The following is a 19,275-nucleotide window of genomic DNA, read 5'->3' as shown; positions in this document are numbered from 1 at the left end:
CCGTTTGACTTATAATATTCTTACTAACCTGTGAACAAAGACACTCTCTGTTGCATCTGCCCACAACCAGAAGGGGTTTATAGCACGAAGAAAAAAAGATAAGGAAGAGAGTTAAAGTGTTGCTGGTTTTAGTGGGAGTTTAATATATGACTGTTTTGACTTCTACCTCAAGGCAAGGTCAAGCAACCAGTTGGGAGGGACAAGGGAAGGTTGGGGGGGAGGGAAAGGAGGCGTAAGAAACACTAAAAAGCCAAAGAAATGGTGACCCTGGCCAAAACACAACCTCACTCCCTACCCATCCCATGGGATACAAAAGAGGTGGTATCAAAGCCCCAGACTCTCGACCCTCCAAAAACGGAAAATTACCATAAATTGTAAGGGGTGGTGCTGGGGCATGCACTACAGGTATAATCGAGCCTGCTAAGAAAGAGCTGGGGGGGGGGAGAGGAGAGGAAAAATATCTACTGGTGTACAAAGCTATGGATATGCTTGCTTGATTAACCCCAATAAACACTGCATTGCTTGCACTTCAGACTCTGGTCTTCTTTTTGTCTGCGTGACAATAACCAAGGGACGATGAGGGGAAGCCCTAACAGGGAGGATACTATTTTCATTCCACCCCAGCCTTCATTTGTGAACTTGGGTTTTAAAGAAACCCCATAACATTTACTCCATACACTTAAAAATGGTGTTTCCTTTTCCCTACTGCACAAATCTTTTACAATTATTTTAATCTGTGTCTGTTTAGAACAGGCAGAAGCCTGCACACATCTAAATTAATAGAGCATCCAAATTTAGAGTTCTCTTTATTTATACAAACCCCCCATTATATACTTACCCACAGAATTGTTTAAGATCATGTCTCCTCCATCTATGAAATTATACTTGACATTCTTATTTACCCTTCCCAAACATGCTCATAAGTTTAATGTACGTGAATGTCAACAATGTAACAAAATTAATGCCAATGTACTGCTAGTAATAGATGTTCAGTATATGCTATTTAGCTAGATCTATGGAATTTTTAAATACAGCAGTACTGTAGTATGCTCTCTTTATTGGCAAGTCACGACCAATATCAGTGCAGTTGTGTCAAATGTAATTTCCATAAGTACAGGATGTGACAAAATTCCAATTGTTGGTATACAGATCTGTCTCATGTTACGCTGGGGTTACGTTCCGCGGTCAGCACGTAAAGCGAAAACTGCGTAGTCAAAATGATCCTCAAAAATCCCTTAAATCACCCATAAAGTACAATTTTGTGTATACAACCCTGTACAGTACTATGTATTGTATACAGCAATGTACAGTACAGTATATAATAAAGACTACATATGCAAAATATAATTTTAAAGTATTTTAATAACAGACAGAAGAATGAAAATAAAAAATGAAAACAGTACAGTGCAGTACTGTAAACCTGAACAGTCACCAGTCATCCTGGATATTCTTGCTAGTCTTGTACTGTACACACTCCAATGATTAGTCTTCCTCTTCCGCTGACAACACTATTATTGAGTCATCAGGGCTTGATGTCGATCCAGGAGACGATGGGCCAGGCTTGGGTGACGGAGAGCGAGTCGTAGACGAAGTGGTTAGCTCTGGTTCAGCTCGAGAAGTTGATTGTGTAGGCTCTGCTGCTGCTGGTTGTTTTTTCTTTAAAAACATGGTGATTGGCAACTGTCGCTGTTGTCTCTTGACCTCCTCAAATATTTCTTGGTATGGTCTCAAATCATCCGTAATACTACGTGTGATTTTGAGGCTTCGTTCCATAGAAGGATCATATTCAGAAATTAAATCATTCAAGTGTTTTGCTGCTTGGAACACTTCAGAAAATTTATGAAGATTCCAAGTTGCTGGCTCTTCCTGTTCGTCGTCATCTTCGTCTTCTGTAGACGATTTTATCAGTTCCTCTAACTCTTCGTTAGTCAATGTTTCTCTATGGCCCTCAATTAATTCCTCAATTTCTTCCTCGAGGATGTCAACGAAGCCATCACTACCCACTTGCCTGGCCACCTGAACAATGAGTTGCACTTCTTTGTCAATGGTCGGGAAACCCTTAAAATCATTCACAGTCTTCCCACAGGTTTTGCCAACATGCATTGACTGTTTCAGGCTTGATTGCATCCATTGCCTGTTTAATATAAGTGATGCAATCAGCAATGTTGAAGGCCTTCCAACACTCCATCACATTAACATTGGGATCAGCATCCATAGTGGTAAGGATCCGTGAGAATGTAAGCCTCGTGTACATGGCCTTGAAACAGCTAATGATGCCTTGGTCGAGAGGTTGGAGGATGGAGGTGGTATTGGGGGGGAGAAAGACGACTTCAACGTCGTTATGCGCAAACCGGAGTGCCGCAGGATGGCCAGGAGCATTGTCTACAATCAGCAACACTTTAAAGTCAAGTCCTTTCTCTTCAAGGTACTGCTTGACCTCCAGAATGAAACACTTGTGGAATCAATCCAGAAATAATGCTGCCATCACCCAAGCCTTATTTGATTGCCAGAACACAGGCAGGAGACTTCTGTTCTTGCCTTTTAGGGCACGGGGATTTGCAGCCCTGTAGAGCAAGCCCAGCTTTATTAAATGCCCAGCCGCATTTCCACAAAGCAACACAGTCACACGGTCTTTAGCTGCTTTGAAGCCAGGGGCGTGTCTTTCTGATTTCGAAATGTAAGTGGGGGTGGGCTTTTTTTTTTTTTTTTTTCCCCAGAAGAGCCCAGTCTCGTCAGCATTAAAAAGTTGTTCTGGAAGATAGCCCCTTTCCTCTATGATTTTCTTTAATTGTTCGGGGTAGGCTTTTGCTGCCTCCTCATTGGCAGATGCAGCTTCACCAGTAGTCTGCACACTTTTGAGGTTGAAGTGGTTCCTAAAATTGTTAAGACAACCTTGGCTGGCTTTGAATTCCTTCTTATCAGAAGGCTGTCCCTCTTCGGCGGGAGGTTTGAACAGCACATAGATGCTAAGAGCCTTTTCTCGCAACATGTTGCCATTGATAGGCACACGTTTACGGTTCAGGTCTTCCAGCCATAAGTTTAATGCCTTTTCAGTCTTCACTAAAGTCTTATCACGCACTTGGCTCGTCACCGTAGCAGTTACTGGAGCACTTGATGCCACGGCTTGATGAATTTCTGTCTCTCGAATCTTGATGGCATGGATGCTAGATTCGTTGCGGCCGTATTTACGCGCCACGTTGGCGATGGACATACCGTCTCTGAATAAGTCCAACACAGCCAGTTTTTCCTCCAGCGTTGGAACACATTGCTGTTTCTTCGGTTGAGCACCAGATGAAGTAGGTGCCTTGCATTTAGGGGCCATGTTATACAGTACTAAAAATATGTACTGTCTCTTTAAACAGTATAGGCACAGTAGAATCTCACTCAGCACGGCGAGATGCGCACAGTGAGAGGCACAGGGGGACTGAGTATTGTAGTGGGAACAGCAGATTCGCTTCTCCCATCTCACACTCACTCCGGGGCAGACAAACAACTTTTTTTTTTTTTTTTGCCAACCCTCCAGGGTTATTATAGGGGAGAACCTTATCACAGGCCTAAAGACATGCTGTTGCTGTCAAGTCCCCCCAAAAATATATTTTAGTGGGAACAGCAGATTCGCGTCTCATGCTGGTGGAATCGCCTGCACTTCCCCCCCACCACCCCCCGACCGCGCAAAGCTGAAATTGCGCATGTTAAATGTGCGTAAGATGCGACAGACCTGTATAAACCTTTCATACTTTTTTTTTTTTTAAACTGAACAGATAATATAAGATCTGGACTGAAAACCAAATGCAGTGCATCACGGAAGCTGTATTCCACAGTAGTGTATCTTAAACTTAATTGTAGCTGCTTTATTTATTTTTTCCAAAATAAAAATCTACGCATTCCCAAATGTCTAAACTGTCAAGATAACCAACTCTTCACAAAATTCTCACTTCTTAAGAGAATTGATAGTCTATTGAGAGCAGCGTATTATCCATTATTCTATATGCCAACCAGTATTAAGTAGCATTTGAACACAAAATAGAAGTGGTTGATTGAGGAATATAGTTCCAAAGCTGAACATTCATGGTGCACATGATAAGTTACTTGCACATATTCCTAATGGTGCTCGGTTGGGTTTAGCATATTTCATATTACAGAATGATCCATATTTTACACACACAGCATATGTTACTTGATAGTCCAAAAAAGGAGAACTGTAAAAAGGTTAAGACATTTTCATCTAAAGAAAAAAATAATTAGAAGTCTATTCCTTTTTCTCCCCAACCCCCACCTAATTGAATAATCTTAACAAATCCCTGGACCAAAACAAAAACAAAAAAACTCACATACTTTGAAAAACGATAGATGTTAAAAACTTTTTTCAAAGTACAGCTGCCTTTTAAAAAAAAGTACTATCTATATTTTAATACGTAAAATTAAGGTGCAAGAATTTTAAACAAAAATGAACTAAAGAGCTTTATTGACATCACAGTACATTCAATAGTAATTTTAAGAACATTACAGCTGAAAGAGAATGGCATGTTTTATATTCTTATTAAGCACTACTGTTTCTGAAAAAATTGCAATACAAAGAAATCCTATTATTTAACTGAGCAGCATTTGGAAAAAAATACACCTATTTACAGTTTAAAAAAGGATTCTGGTTTCACCTACACAGCCACAATGTGCCTCTATAATGAGACAAGCCCTTAAAACTCATGGAATTTTTTAATGTCATATCACTGGTGCCACATCGTTCCTCAGCGTTTACGACGAGGAGGGGTTGTTGACCTGAAAAATAAAGAGAAAGGGGAAAAAGTTAATGGGGAAAGACACTCCGCCCCAAAACCACACATACTTTAGGCTTAACAATTAGTAATTTTAAAAGACTTCCCAAAATTACTTTTGCCCAAGACAATTATAACAAATACCGAATTTTATTTAAAAAAATACTTTCATATGTTGTACACAGGAAGACGAATAGTAAAAAAAAAAAATAATCAGACAAAATACTTAAAAAGTATACTACCTTGATCGTGACTTAGACTTGTGTTTGCGGCTTGCCTTCTTACCAGACCTTTGAGATTTCTCCATGGATCGTGACCGACTATGCTTTGATTTCTTAGCCTTCTTTTCTTTGCTGCTTCCTGGTGATTCAGAACTGCTCCTGACACTAGATTCAGAGCCTGAATGTCTTTTACTATCTTTGGTAGAACTTTTTTTGCTTTCCTGTCTAGAATCCTGTCTTAAAATTTTAGCAGACATTGAATTGCTGCGAGAGAGAGCTCTTTCACTATCTCTTTTTCTCTTTAACCTACTGTCATCATGATTGCCACACTTACTGTCTTTTTCTTCTTTTCTTTGCTTCTCTTTTCTTTTCTCCTGGTCTCTCTCCCGTTCTCTGTTCTTTTTCCTATCTTTATCTATGCTCCTACTTCGTTCCTTTTTCCTCTCTTGATCTTTCCCTTCACCCTTGTGCTTGTGCCTATTTCCACTAAGACTTCTATGCTGGTCATCACTTTTACGCCTATCTCGACTCCTGCTGCGACTAGCACGACTAGCTCGCCTATCCCTTGAGTGACTACTGCTTCTACGCTTCTCCCAACTTCTTTCCCGGGAAGGACTACGATTTTTTCGTCTCTCCCCCTTCTCCATGCTATTTCTACTAGACCGTCTCCTTTCTCTTATCTTTTCCCTACTTCTACTCCTCTCTCTCCTATTTCTATGAGAATAACTCCTACTTCTACTGCGCCTAATTTTATGTGATGGAGATCTACTGTGACTACGTCTCTTCTTCCTTTTAGGAGAGGAAGACCGTGAAGAACTGCGGCTACTACCTGAGCTCGTACTATATGATGTACTAGATACAGTACTGCTGCTACTACTGCTTCTACTGTTGCTGCTAGTGGTACCACTACTAGAACTTCTTGACCTACTCCTTCCTGTTCTCTCTTTTTCTTTAACCTCTTTTTTGGGTTCTATATCTGGTGCAGTTTCACCTGGAGATCTTTTCTTTTCATTAAACACATCATCCTCTGTTTCCTTCGCTTCCTGTGGTGCTGAATTGCTATTTTGCTCTTTATTAATGAATTCATTCATCTCTTTTGCAATTTTTTCATGTTGTAGTTTTTCTTCTGGAAAAGCATATGAAAGAAAAAACAGAAATAATGCCAAATAACATGGTACAGATACATGGCAAGAGAACAAATGTGCTGTCTTTCTTGGCTAAGGAACAAGTTCCCAGACCACCTTAGTCATTTTTAGAAAACAATTCACTTGCCACTCCTCACTACACCACCATCTTAAAGTTCCCGGATGACTTTTGCATCGTCTTTTAACCCCCCCATGCTTAATACTGTTTAACATACAGGATTTAATTCACAAGCCTGTCATGACAGGGAGCTGCATGGGATGACCTAATTTTATGACACTATAATTTAGAAGTGATTTCTAAAACCTGCTTTCTGATTTTTTTATTTATTTATTTTTTTAGGGCGAAACAGGAGATATTTTTAACAGTTTTGGATGCTATTTTTGTTTACATAACTCAAGAATTTTGGCAAGTGATTAATTCATACTTTATGTTCGTATTTTAAATGTATCTGGACTTGATGCATATGGGTAAGAGAAACCATTCTGTTTCCATGACGACAAAATCACCTCAAAGCGGTATGTACTGCAAGATGTGTTAACTTCTCCATTCCACCCTGACGGACCACATCTCTAGAAAAGGATAGTGGAGACTCCATACTCACTCATTCAATCATTCAAATCGGTTCTTTGTTGAGACTAATTAGCAATGTTGTGGAGGGAGAAGGGGCATGGTAAAGGCTTGTCTATACATGGAGTTGATCCTAAGTAACTCCATGTATTGATATTTTCTGGAATAAGAGTGTTCACACATGGAGTTAATCAGGAACAACTCCATGTATAGAATCAGAAGGGTAGCCGTGTTTGTTGTTTTTTACAGATCCAGACTAAGAATCCTGTGGCACCTTAAAGACTAACAGATGTATTGGAGCATAAGCTTTCGTGGGTGAATGCCCACTTCATCAGATGCATGACATTCCCATGCATCTGACAAAGTGGGCATTCACCCACGAAAGCTTATGCTCCAATACATTTGTTAGTCTTTAAGGTGCCACAGGACTCTTTGTTGCTCCATGTATAGACAAGCCTTCAGCATACCAGACTGCTGACAGATCACTACCAGTATGGACCAAAGTCAAACTGGTGACATGAAAGTAAAAGAAGGTTATATATCCCATTTCCAAGTTCCCCAAATCATCCAGATCTTCGATATATTTTATTTTAAAATAGCCCTTAAGCAAGAAAAATAAATACTTATGAATTTTATAAGGTTTTTCAGTGCATTACACCCATTTTAAACATATTAAAGGATAAGATACCACCATTTGAGGGGTAAAAATTAATTTTAGAATACTTTTTCCCCTTCAATATAATTTTTTTTTAAAATAGCAGAACAAGACACCGTTACATTAAATGCATACATTGCCAAAAATCTCAGCTATCCAGAAAAATCTGTAAGTGCTCACCTTTTACAATTCAATTATAATCAACTCTGATATACAGCACACAGAGATATGGAGTAACAAGATATGTTTGTTTCAGCTGCATGTTGAAGAGGTTAAAGGTTGCCCTCCAAAATTCTACATAAAACTGAGTCAGCTGTACCTCACTGAACACAGATAACGATTACAGTTGTGATCCAAAAATGTACTCAACCAGGGTAAAGCACTTCTGTTGCAATAAAGCTTTTTTTGTCTATTTATGATAGGAAACATCCATTTACTGCTCTATCTGGTGATAATTTAGTCTGGCTAAATAGCTATGCACAACTCCATTGTTTGCTTGCTGTGACAGTTTAAATGGCAAAGTGAATACCTCAGAAGTGAAGTGTTTTCTAGCTAATGGGCTTGGGCCCATAGCTTTAATATTGCCTTTAAGTGGGGAATATTACATGATGAGCAGAAAACTAAACAAAAATAGTATTGTTTTCATGTAAATATCCTAATATAAATACAAATAAAAGCAGGGGAAGAGAAACTGAAAATTGAAAGAGGCAACATGGTTTCTAAACAGAAAGAATTTAAAAGCCACACAAAACTTGGTTTGAGATACACGAACACACACTTACTTATTGCAAGAACTGCCTTATGAAGAGACCACCTTTTACAGGGGTGGGAAAAAACCCAGGAGAATGAAGTGATCTGGAAGAGTTTTTGGATCATTTTCACTTCAAGCTTCACAAAAAAACCCACCTTCTTGAATATTCAGCAATGACAAAGGTTCTGTGTTTGCTCGTGTTTAACTAGAAGTAATCGAGCAGGCCAGGAAATTAATATTATAAAGGACCACCTAGACAACAAATTTAAAATAATCTTTCAAAATTCCATAGTTTCAATATTTTTCCTCAGGGAGACCTCTTCTCCCTCATGTAACCACAATACAGAGCACTTCCACATTCCTCTCCCTTGATATATGCATTTAATACACCTAAAGAGAGGAATGGAATCTAAATGTTGAGATATCACACCCCTTTATGAAGGAACGGCTGATCCAGGTCAGCTTCCAGGCCCTTAAACAAAGAGGAGAAAATGTCCAACTTCAACACAACAGGAAATAAATATGCCAGTGATACACTGTTTGAACTTTAACTGCCTTGCCCCCATCAGATCCTGACTGAAGTAATGAATTGCCAACAGCCCCTTTTTTTAAGCAAAATGATTGGTAAACATTATTCTCTGCCTACATCCAGTGGACTTACCCCACTCTGAGACTTCAGTGAGCCTCTCACCCATGCATGTACCAATCACGATTGCTCTCCAGGCAGGAAACACAGAAGTAACCCCAGCACATTTTCTTGTGCTGTAACCATCATGCATGAGGGGGGACTTAATATCCAAAGTGTTAGGAGAGGTAGGCCAGAGAGAGCTCTGATCAAGGCTATGTTCTCAGAAGCTATAGTTGGAGTGACTGAATGTGAAAACTGGAACCGACACCAAGTTATGAAGACACACATATAAACATACCTAGTTGCATAATCTGAGGTCCTGAAAGGAACATTTTAGCAGAGTATCTAACCTGGAAGTGTTTCCTGCAATGGGACAGGAACTTTTGGCTGGTTTTGAGAACCCAAAAACCCAAAGGAACTTCTTACTGTTTGAGTGAATGAGTATGTGAATGCAGGCCTCTTGCAGAATTCCTTCTATTTGACTTGCTGAATCATGAACAATTGAGTCTCCGAAATTAGATTGGCACACAGAAAACAGAGTTCAATTTCTTCACATTTAGAATAGAGTGGAACCCAATAGGTGCCTTAGGCTACAAAAAGCAGTGAATATATCTCTACATCTGCTTTAAGAAATTGCAAATCCTGGGTCTTACTTTCTTCAAGGATTGAGCAGTCACAAATCACTCCAAACCAAAATTTCAGCAGTTTGAAAGAAGATAATCCCTCTGGCTGAGGACTGCTCAGCTTTCTCTTAAGAGACCCAAGTTGCAGTATGATTTTCTTTGGGGGAAGAGGGGGAAAAACCCTAAGGCAAGCAAGCAACATAAAAGTCTAACTATCCACAAAGAAGCATCCTATGCTAAATCTAGGCCTAATGAAGTGACAAGAGAAAAATTCTAAAAAAAAAAAGGCAGGAAAAGGGGGAAATCCCCCAAAAAATCATAGCTTATCCAGCCACCAAGTTTTCACCATCTAGTGAGAGACAGAACCAGACTGCCCCTTTGAAATGGGGAGTGACATCACAAGAGTTATAATATTTTTCATGTATTTAGAATGTATATATAAAATTCTTCATCTGCACAAACTCTTTTCTTCATCCACTAGTAGGCTGACATATACCCACTGTGTAGCCTGACAAATAGGTTTGGAGAATGGTTCTCAACCTGAGAATACTTTGTAAATGTATATTATTTCAAAGATCCTTGTGCAATGCAGTCCTTGTAAAATTCATTCGCATGTGAAGGGACAACATAAGGCTTATGCCCCACTTTAAAGAACAGTGGAGAAAAGGCTTCACATGGTCCCTCTCCATAGGGGTGAATTTTACCCTAAATCAGGACTGATATTTTAAAGGAATTTAGTTTTGAAAACTATCTGTAGAACCCTGCACATACACAAAATTTGTATCTGCATCTGATCTGCAAAAACGATTTGTGGATATTTGCGGATATAAATCAGATATCCATGGATTTGCAGGGCTCTATCTGTTGTAATTTGCTCTTTTAAAACTGAGAAAGTAAATAAATAGTCTATGAAGAACATATATAATGGATTTTACAAGCAGGAAAGAAAAAAAAGGGACACAAAACCAGTTTTTGGCAAAGTATCTCAAACACATTTTTGTGCAAAACTTTAGAATTAAGGAACATCATTTTTATATAAGGCTCCATATGTTTTAGCCTGAAAATAAATATATAAATATATATATATATATATTCCACTAAGTTGTAAAATGTATGTATGTATATGTTTTTACAGCAGGAACACATTTAAATGACTTACCTTCTAGCTGTTTTTCTAGTAATAGTTGCTGTTCTCTCTCTTTTCTCCAAAATGCTTCCTGTTTTTGCCTGATTCTGTGTCGTAGTTCCTCATCATCAGTATCAGATGATTCAGAGCCTCTGTCACTCCTCTCATCTTCACTGTCTCCTGATCCATAACCACCCAGTCCACCTGCGTGCATAAAGCCCAGTCTATCACGAGGAAAGATTAAGCCTTGTTCTTAATATTTCTGTGGGGCAAAGAGGAGAGTACATTGCCCTTCTTTCACTTTCTCTTCTCTGAAGAAGCCACTTATTCTGAGGGAAGTGCCAATGCTGGTTGACTGGAGTGTTCAAGGCCCCCATTTCTGTACTGGTGCTTATTATCTGGGTTTACTCCTTCTGGAACAGCTTGTCTATTTCTCAGCAAGCAACCACTGTGATCATGGCACTTTTCTCATTGTATGGAAGGGCAAAAAAAGCTCCATATAGAGCCAGTAACAATGCCTTCCCATGTATCAGCAAGCACACAGACAAAGCAGTGAAATGCCTGGGACCCTGTCCCTGAAGACATCTCTGCAATGACTTCGGCAGCCTTCAGTTGTCCAGGGCTTAGAATTCCTGAATGCCATATCAACTTTTCTACTGTGGTTTAGAAAATACTGTACGTCAAAAGGTACAGAGATGGAATAGAAATGGACTTCCCTTGCCCCCAAAAGAAAGATCTGAGTATATACTGGACTGATACAAAGTAACCTTAAACATCTGACACAGAGGCATTTTACTTTCTTTCCATTTGAGTTTTTCTTAATCTTTATTACAATTAGTTTAAAAACATCTGAATAATTGGGACAGAGAACATTTCACCTTATGTAAAGGAGTTCAACAAAGTTCACAATATCGTGTAATCAGCATATGATCATTGACATTTTATTGTAGCACTGCTACTAGACTATGGTAAGATGACAACATTGGGAAAGAGCTTTTCCTATTACATCTCAGAATGCAATTCTACGTTTCACATCCTGTACATCTTCAAATTGATAATCGTGGATATGGGAGCTTTAGTAAGTGTGTAGTTTTTCAATGAAAGTATAAATTTATTCTAAACATTTGAATAGGCTTTTTTTTTTGCAAACCAGAGCTTTGCATTTTTATCAGTTATATTGTCAACTATTACCCACGGTTAACATAGGCTGGACCAAAACGGGAGTAATGCATAAAAATAGTCATCTTCCTTCAAAAAGATTGTAGTTTGCTCCTGGAACAATTCAAAAACCATCCTATTAAAATTAGTTATCGAGTAAACTATCCAGCCAAAAAAAAGTAAGTGTACTTCTCATGTGTTTACCTAGTTTACAAACTTAGGCAAGATTCTGATACTCTACTCATATGATTAGTTCTTTACTCCACAAATTATCCCTCTGAAATCTGTGAGATAACTTGTAGAGTAAGGTTCTACCCAACATGAGTAAAGGTAGCAGAATGACCCTTAATTATTAGGGTAATTACAACCTAGTTTCAACACACAATTTCTGGAAATGCAAGGTAAGAGTGATCTCCCCATTAAGCCCCTCTCAAAAATAAGGAACATACTTACCGAGCCCAGTGAGGGAAGCCAGTGCACTGGACTGTGCCAGCTGTTTTGCAGGAGCTTTGTATCACATCAACAACAGGAACAACATGTTAACACAAATAGCCACGATTTCATAGTCATGAGAGTCTATGGTATTGTTAAATCTACTACTATTGCTGTTTTTTGGAGGGAGAGAAGAAACATTAAAAACGTATCATCCATTTAAAACCAGTCCTAGATTTTCTCACCATGTAAAAGTTTCACATTATAAATGTGAGTTAATAGTCACTTGCAAACCACAAATCTATATTCAGAGATCCGTTTCCAAGTTACAGCATCTGCATATATATTTCAAATACCAGTATTTACGCATTTAATTTTACTCATAATTGTATAGAAAAAAAATCACCTGCTATTATATATAGAGTGGCTTGTTAACAGTGAAAGAAAATGAGCTACTTGAGGATTCATATTTGTCTCTTTTCATTTCTGATCAACTAAAAGTTTGAGGTAAAATGATAGCATTAAGAAATAGATATCTACACTGCAAAAGCCATTAACACAGAGATACCATCATAACTAAAGAAATGAATTATATGAAAGAAATGGAATAACTGAAGTAACTCACAATACACTGCACAGGACAACAGTATATGATTACTGGATTTGAGCTCTAGCAAATCAGATGCATTATATATTGACTGCTCTTGGGAACAGTTGCTATGGAGTAAAATGTTCTAAAAACATGCAAATATAAAATATTCACTGAACAAACTAAAAAAGAAAAGCATACCTTTAGTTGCTTTACGATGTACGTCTTTGGCTACATAATAAATTTCTTCATTTGTGACATCTAAAAGAATCTCTGTCAGCAGCAGTTTTGTCAACATCATCTGAAGAAAATAATTTTAAACAACACTGGAAGCAAAGTATTTGGACCAAATTCTACACTTTGTTACACATATGCAACCCCACTGCTTTGCATGGGTGTAAAAGCATAATTTGGTTCCTTTTACTTAATTATTTTTTCTATACAAAAGATCAGTTAAAATTAGGACTCTGAAGTAGTTTGGAAATCAAGTCGAATTGAAAAAATCCAAACAATCTGTACTCTCACACTGACCTATAATCATAAGCATTTCACATACAGAAGCAGGGTATGAAATCCCACTATTACAGATTGTACAATTACTTAATTTCATTAAAATAAAGTGCATGCATACGACTTCGCAGGTTTGGGGCCTTAAATACCAGGACTTCAGTTGTAGTGGGTTCAGAAAGAACCACAAAAACCTATACGAGTCACCTGAAATAGCTTTTCTATACATAGGAGACAGAGACCCTCCAATGAATACTAGGTCATAGTGGGAAACAAGCTCCCATTTCTCATCGTGCAACACCACAAAATATTGCATGTCAAATAATTTTAATTCTTTGATAGAAAAGTTGCTGCTAGCCCAAGCCTAAATCTTGCTATTCTTGGGCTTTAAGAAACTGTATTTTTAGCAAAAAGTAGATATCCGGGGGCGGAGGGAGAGGAGGGTTTGGAATGTTAGAATAAATTCCAAGGAAGAATGATAGAATTATTAGTGGATGAAGACCAGTGAGGTGGGCAAAAATGCATGGTAAATAATTATATTGTGTTTCTTTACATCTTATTAGATAGCTCTTGACTTCACATATATGGTATAGTACACACACGTATGTAAGTATATTTTCCCCTATGTGGAAATGCTATCCATATGTTAAACTGGAGACACATACGACTCCATATATAATCCCAGTACAGTATACAATCTATGTTACATATTTATTTAAAATGTCAGGCATAGAAAAGCACAACTACTCTTTTATGCCTAAAGCCAGAAAAATACGTATAGATGAACACCCTTTTGAGAGAACTATGTTATTTATACCATTTGATACTCCTTTTCTTCTTCTGTCATTTCTGGTTCACTTTGCTCCTCTTGAGGAGCAGGAGAGGGGCTCCTACTAACTTTTCCAACACTTGCAGCTTCTGTGTTTTCGATGTCGTCTTCTTCCTCATCACTGTCCTATAAGAAGAACATTGGATACTTTAGGACTAATTCATAATTAAAACAAGGAAGTTTCTATTTATGGTTCTCAACAGAAATTGAAATACAGCACTTCAGAATGAAGCAAAACAGCCCTCCAAACAAGTAAGTGATCCCCCTTCCCACTCTGCAAGCCCTTGGAGCCAGAAATCCAACCATAAATCACCAGCTGCAATGCAATGCAGGTTTGGTAATCCTCAGATGGACTGTCAAATCAGTATTTTCAGAGGACAAGCCATGGTGGGTCTTTTTGGTTAGGACACGCAAAGCTGTTCTTTGAGGCAGGGTGTGGAGGATATAATGTGAGGGGATCAACGTAGACACTTTTTCCCAAGTGAATGGGATTTATGCATGGATTGGAGGAATCTGACTACGGGATCCAGAGAAAGGACCCTCACCCAAGAACCTAGGATATTCGTCAGGCAAGGCAGCTGCCCAAGGAGAAAAACTAACGGCTCTCGACTGCTCACCTGACCCCTCTGTGTCCAGAAAGGCCACCTATGCAGTGGTCTGGTCACTGTAGGATAGGTATCCAGCACTGCAAATCATTTAGGAAGAACTACCACAGACACAAGGCTACAGCATAAGACTCTCTAAATTGGTTCATTTTGGCAAGCATCGATGCACTGGTACATTTGTACTCAAACTAGTCCAAGTACAAACAGTTCAATTCTTTACCATAGACACCTCCCCTCCTAGTCTATGCCAATTACCAATTTATGTAAACAGAAAATAAGGGCCAATTTTATCACTGCCTCTTTGCTATTACAAACCAAGTAAAAATAAATATTCTTTAAGCTATGCTTAAATTTTTGCCCATTATCTAGCAAGAATTTACAAAGGTCAGGTAAGTGGCACTGCAGTTAACACAAACTTAATTTTTAACATGAGTAACAAATAAGTGTTGTAGATAAAGAGAAACTATTTTTCAGGTTAGAGAGAGAAATGTTAAGATCTTTCAGGAAAATAGATATCTAGATCAAAAGTGAATGCTTCTACTTACAAATTTACTTTTCTGAGGTAACCGTGGACCATCTCCTTCTTCAGCTTCCTCACTTGCTTTCTTTTCTTTTTTAGACATCTGAGAACGTTGCTGTTCCATTCTCTCTTTTTCCAGCTTTTTCTGCTTTTCTCGTTCCATCTTTTCCAGACCCTCACGAATCCAAGCAGGAAGGGTTCTACGTTTCACAGCATCTGCATGCCAGAGATTTATAGTTTTGTCAGAAGGAAAAAAAATAAAGAGATACATCTTTCTCACCCAATTAGAATTTTTTGTTGTTGCTATTATTAAGTTGTAATTACAGATTTCAAATGTTACATTTCTTTTTACAATGAAAACCATCTCTGAAATCATGGTTTGGGGTTTTTTTCATTAAAGTGTGGTTAACATGTACCAATCTGTGGAGGCTCCTGCTTCACAGGCATCGCGATGGGTGAACGTTGACGGTCTCTGAACGAGGGCCTTTCCCTTCGGTTCTGGGGAGGCGCTGAAGGTGCTGGGGGACCTGGTGGCCCTGGTGGTCCTGGCTGCCAGTAAGGTGGATGAAATCCACCTTGGGGTGGACCAAAAGCCGCCCCATGCTGAAAGAGTAATGCAGTTCATTTTTCTTCACATTTAATACAATGCACTCTAAACTTATTCCTTGGGCTCCACATAGCATGTGTGCACGCACATGTGTATGTAAGTGAAACAACAGAAATCCAGGCAAATTGAAATCATGGATTTTTCTACCTAGGTATGGTCTTTCTTCCTGTTTTACTGTGGTCCCCAAAATCTAAAGTGTCATTTTTATTTAAAAAGTCACTATTATTTATTTAAGAACTTCTGGTTTTGAAAATAGTTTTTAGAATGTAAACCAATGCATAGACACCATAATGAATCTATGAATGGGCTGCAGACAACCCCTTTTCACAACCTCTCAAAACTGAAGTCTGATACCCATCTAGCTGCTGTCAATATTAACCAATTCACTATCAACTACCATCAGCATACTCAGTTAAAGCTGGGGTGCACAAAGTGCAGCCTGAGGGCCAAAGTAGCACGCAGAGTCCTGAAGTGTTGACATGAATCACTCTCTCCCTATAACTACAACTTGAGGACAAAGGTGAAAAGCTCCAACTTTTTGTTGCTTGTTGCTGGACTTCACCTGCAATCTCCACTCATCTATTGAGGATGTTACAAATAAAAAGATATATTATGGCTGATCAAAATAATGCATATATTTATATGCAAGTTTGGTATAGTTCTTGCATTCCTACCAAGTTGCCATGCAAGTCAGAGTTGCAAAGCTGTGGCACAGATGAGTGCATGTTATAGTTGGTTCCTAGAAATAGCCATTGAAACCATTTAAAAGGATGGCATATAGATATAAGGTTGCAAGCATCAAATATTTTATGACTGGGTGATTTAAGTCAAAATCATTAAATTGCCAATTTTCACCATGATTTAAACAAGCAGGACCTTGATTAAAATGGATTATTTTAATCTTGTTTTGCATTTGTACTTCTTAGTTATTTTCTTTTAAAAAAGCTTGATTCTCATTGGTTGGTAACCATTAAAACATGCTGATTTGCAACTACATATACCCTTTACACTAAATTTGATACTACTTTTTGTTAACCAGGGGACACAGTATATCTATGCACATTTATTTAAGCAATTATATAGCTTAATTTTTTACATTTTTTATTATGTCTGAAATGGTACCTATTATATGGATGATACGTTTCTTATTTACTAGGTTCATTTTTATGTGTGATTTGTGTCAAGCTCTAATTGCATGCAAACTGCAATTCAATTAAAAATGCACAAGAACAGCATTTTAATTTTTTTTATTAGTTAACTAAAACTCCCTTAAATGTGCTGGATACATAAAAACAAGTTCATCAAAACATGTTTTGCATTTAAAACTGATTATTAAGAAAAGTACTATATTCTGTCCATGACTAGTCCTACTAGGCACTACAACAATACAAATAAATAAAAATAATAAGAGTTATCTGTAGTTAATAAATTGAACTGATTGTTTCGGGTTACCATGTCCTTCAAGATTTTAGAACTAGTAGATCTCATTCTCTCACACGGAGTTTTTATTCACAGACTGGAAGAGGAAAACAAACTTTTCTTCTTTTTCAACTCCAATCAACTTTTTAAACTTTGAATGAACTAGTCATTGAACTATCTGAATAATCTGAAATGAAGAAAATATCTGCTACTACTATCAAAAGCTGGCTTAGTACTTCAACAAACTCTGGTTCCAGGTGCTTAGCCAGTGACTTCCGCCAGCTCAGTATGTGATTTTCTTTAAGATTTTGGCAGAAAACATGTTCTGTTTAATATTTACAAGCAGTTCAGGATTTAACACAGGTTGTCTTAATTTGAAATAGGTTTATTTTAAAAAAGAAAAATGTTTTAAATTTAAATTAAAAAAATCTGATTTTTTTCCTCTCTTTTTAAATCAATGTTTTATTATATTCTTTTGGTTATTCAAATAACAGACATTTAGTACTTTCAATATAATTTTAAAGATAGTAGCATTTACTGCATCATCTGCTACAAAGTGGACTTTCAGTACCATTTTTACAGGATTCTGAGAAGTTGTCTATAAAACTTTGTCCAGTAATAGCAGACAGAAGACTTTTATAGCCTGAAGTATTTGAAAATGGATGGCTCATCTCACATCTAACAATGATGCCAGACACTAAAATTTAAGAGTAGAGAAATTAGGATAGAAAATAGAAATAAATTCCTATACCTTTTGTCAGTCTTCCCCACAGATTTCTATTGTCTGTGAATATGAGGTAGATGTTCCAAAAGGTAATGGGTGTTTATAATTTATTGTAACAGGTTTGAGCATACAATACCATTGAAAATTGGGGGGGGGGGGAATCTAGAGTAAATTCTTTGGATATAGACTTGGACAATATCCCTCACTGTAATACTTAAAAAAAATCTATTCTTTATATACACTGCACATAACGTGTTTGCAAGAGTAAAGAAAAAAATTGGATGTGAATTTTTTTTTAAATAATTGTTTATTCATAGACTCACAGAAGATAGACATGGAAAAGATCAATTGGATCCTCCAGTCTATCTCCCTGCAAATGCAGGGCTATTCCCTACAGCAGGGGTTCTCAAACTTTTTCTTGCTGAGGCCCCCCTCAACATGCTATAAACACACCAGGGCCCAGCGGGGGGAACTTGGGGCTCTGGACCAGGAGGGACCCTTAGGCATAGGCATAGTTTTACTTCTATTGGGGGGTGGGGGAGTGGAGGGCAAGAGCTGGCGGGGCTTGAACCAGCTCCATACATCGGGGTCCAGGAAGGGAGTGCCACCTCCACCCCCCGACTCACTCAGGCGGCCACCCAGCCTGCCTGGGCTGTGTGGGGATGCAACCAAAATATATAACTCAAAGGGGGAGGGGACTCAGTTCAAAAAGGTTGAAAACCGCTCAGGGTGCAGGGAGGGGATAGCTAGGGGATGTGTGCAAGCAGGGGAGTAGCTTAGGGTGCAGGCAGGAGGTAGCTAGGGGCTATGTATGGGCGGGTGGGTGATTCCAGTGCAGCTCCCAGCTTCGGGGGGGGGGGGGGGGGGGAGAGGGAGGAGGTTTGCCGGCTTCAGCCCCACACCGCTCCTGGCTTCAGGAGCTTGAGGGGGCGGGAGAGCGTGCGCTAGCTTCAGCCCCGCGTTACTCCACCCTGGGGCGGGGTGGCCGCCAACTTCAGCCCTGCGCCGCTCCCAGCTTCAGCGCTGGGCTCGGGGCACTGGGTTTCAGCCATGGGGCTCCGCGGATCCCCTGAAAGGGCTCACGGATCCCCAGTTGAGAACCGCTGCCCTATAGTACATTCTCTAGTATATTTAGGTATATTATTTTCTTAACTTTATTTAATGCTCCTTTCTTTTACACAACTTTGTCATGTTAATTATATACTGGAAAACATTGAGTCATTTTAATCTTGCACATAACCACTTCTCATTCTTTGTACGGAAAAAATCTTGTTTGGCCTCAGAACTGAAAACTCTAAAGTCTTCTTCTGTATGCATAAGGTATTTTGCATTGTGTTAAAATGTATCTTGGCTGCTAAGATTTAGCAGCTAACAGACTTCTTGTTTGTAGAACTGA

At 38.6% G+C, this 19,275-nt stretch overlaps 1 protein-coding gene across 1 annotated transcript in view; it reads right to left on the bottom strand.

The window, feature by feature from the left end:
• Window positions 1-4,444: 4,444 nt before the first annotated feature.
• Window positions 4,445-19,275, bottom strand: part of PNISR (PNN interacting serine and arginine rich protein) — a 28,855-nt gene continuing 14,024 nt past the window's right edge. The window contains exons 5-12 of the mRNA XM_024198420.1: window positions 15,546-15,732; window positions 15,155-15,345; window positions 13,993-14,130; window positions 12,870-12,969; window positions 12,101-12,154; window positions 10,523-10,693; window positions 5,015-6,119; window positions 4,445-4,776 (exon numbers count right to left, since the gene is read on the bottom strand). Coding sequence (XP_024054188.1) covers window positions 4,746-4,776; window positions 5,015-6,119; window positions 10,523-10,693; window positions 12,101-12,154; window positions 12,870-12,969; window positions 13,993-14,130; window positions 15,155-15,345; window positions 15,546-15,732 — 1,977 coding nt within the window. The 3' untranslated portion in view covers window positions 4,445-4,745. The remainder of the gene's footprint in view (window positions 4,777-5,014; window positions 6,120-10,522; window positions 10,694-12,100; window positions 12,155-12,869; window positions 12,970-13,992; window positions 14,131-15,154; window positions 15,346-15,545; window positions 15,733-19,275) is intronic.

Source organism: Terrapene carolina, unplaced genomic scaffold, assembly GCF_002925995.2.
Source record: "Terrapene carolina triunguis isolate 2854851 unplaced genomic scaffold, T_m_triunguis-2.0 Scaffold42, whole genome shotgun sequence".
NCBI classification, from domain to species: domain Eukaryota; kingdom Metazoa; phylum Chordata; order Testudines; family Emydidae; genus Terrapene; species Terrapene triunguis.
This window is presented reverse-complemented; position numbering and strand designations above follow the sequence as displayed.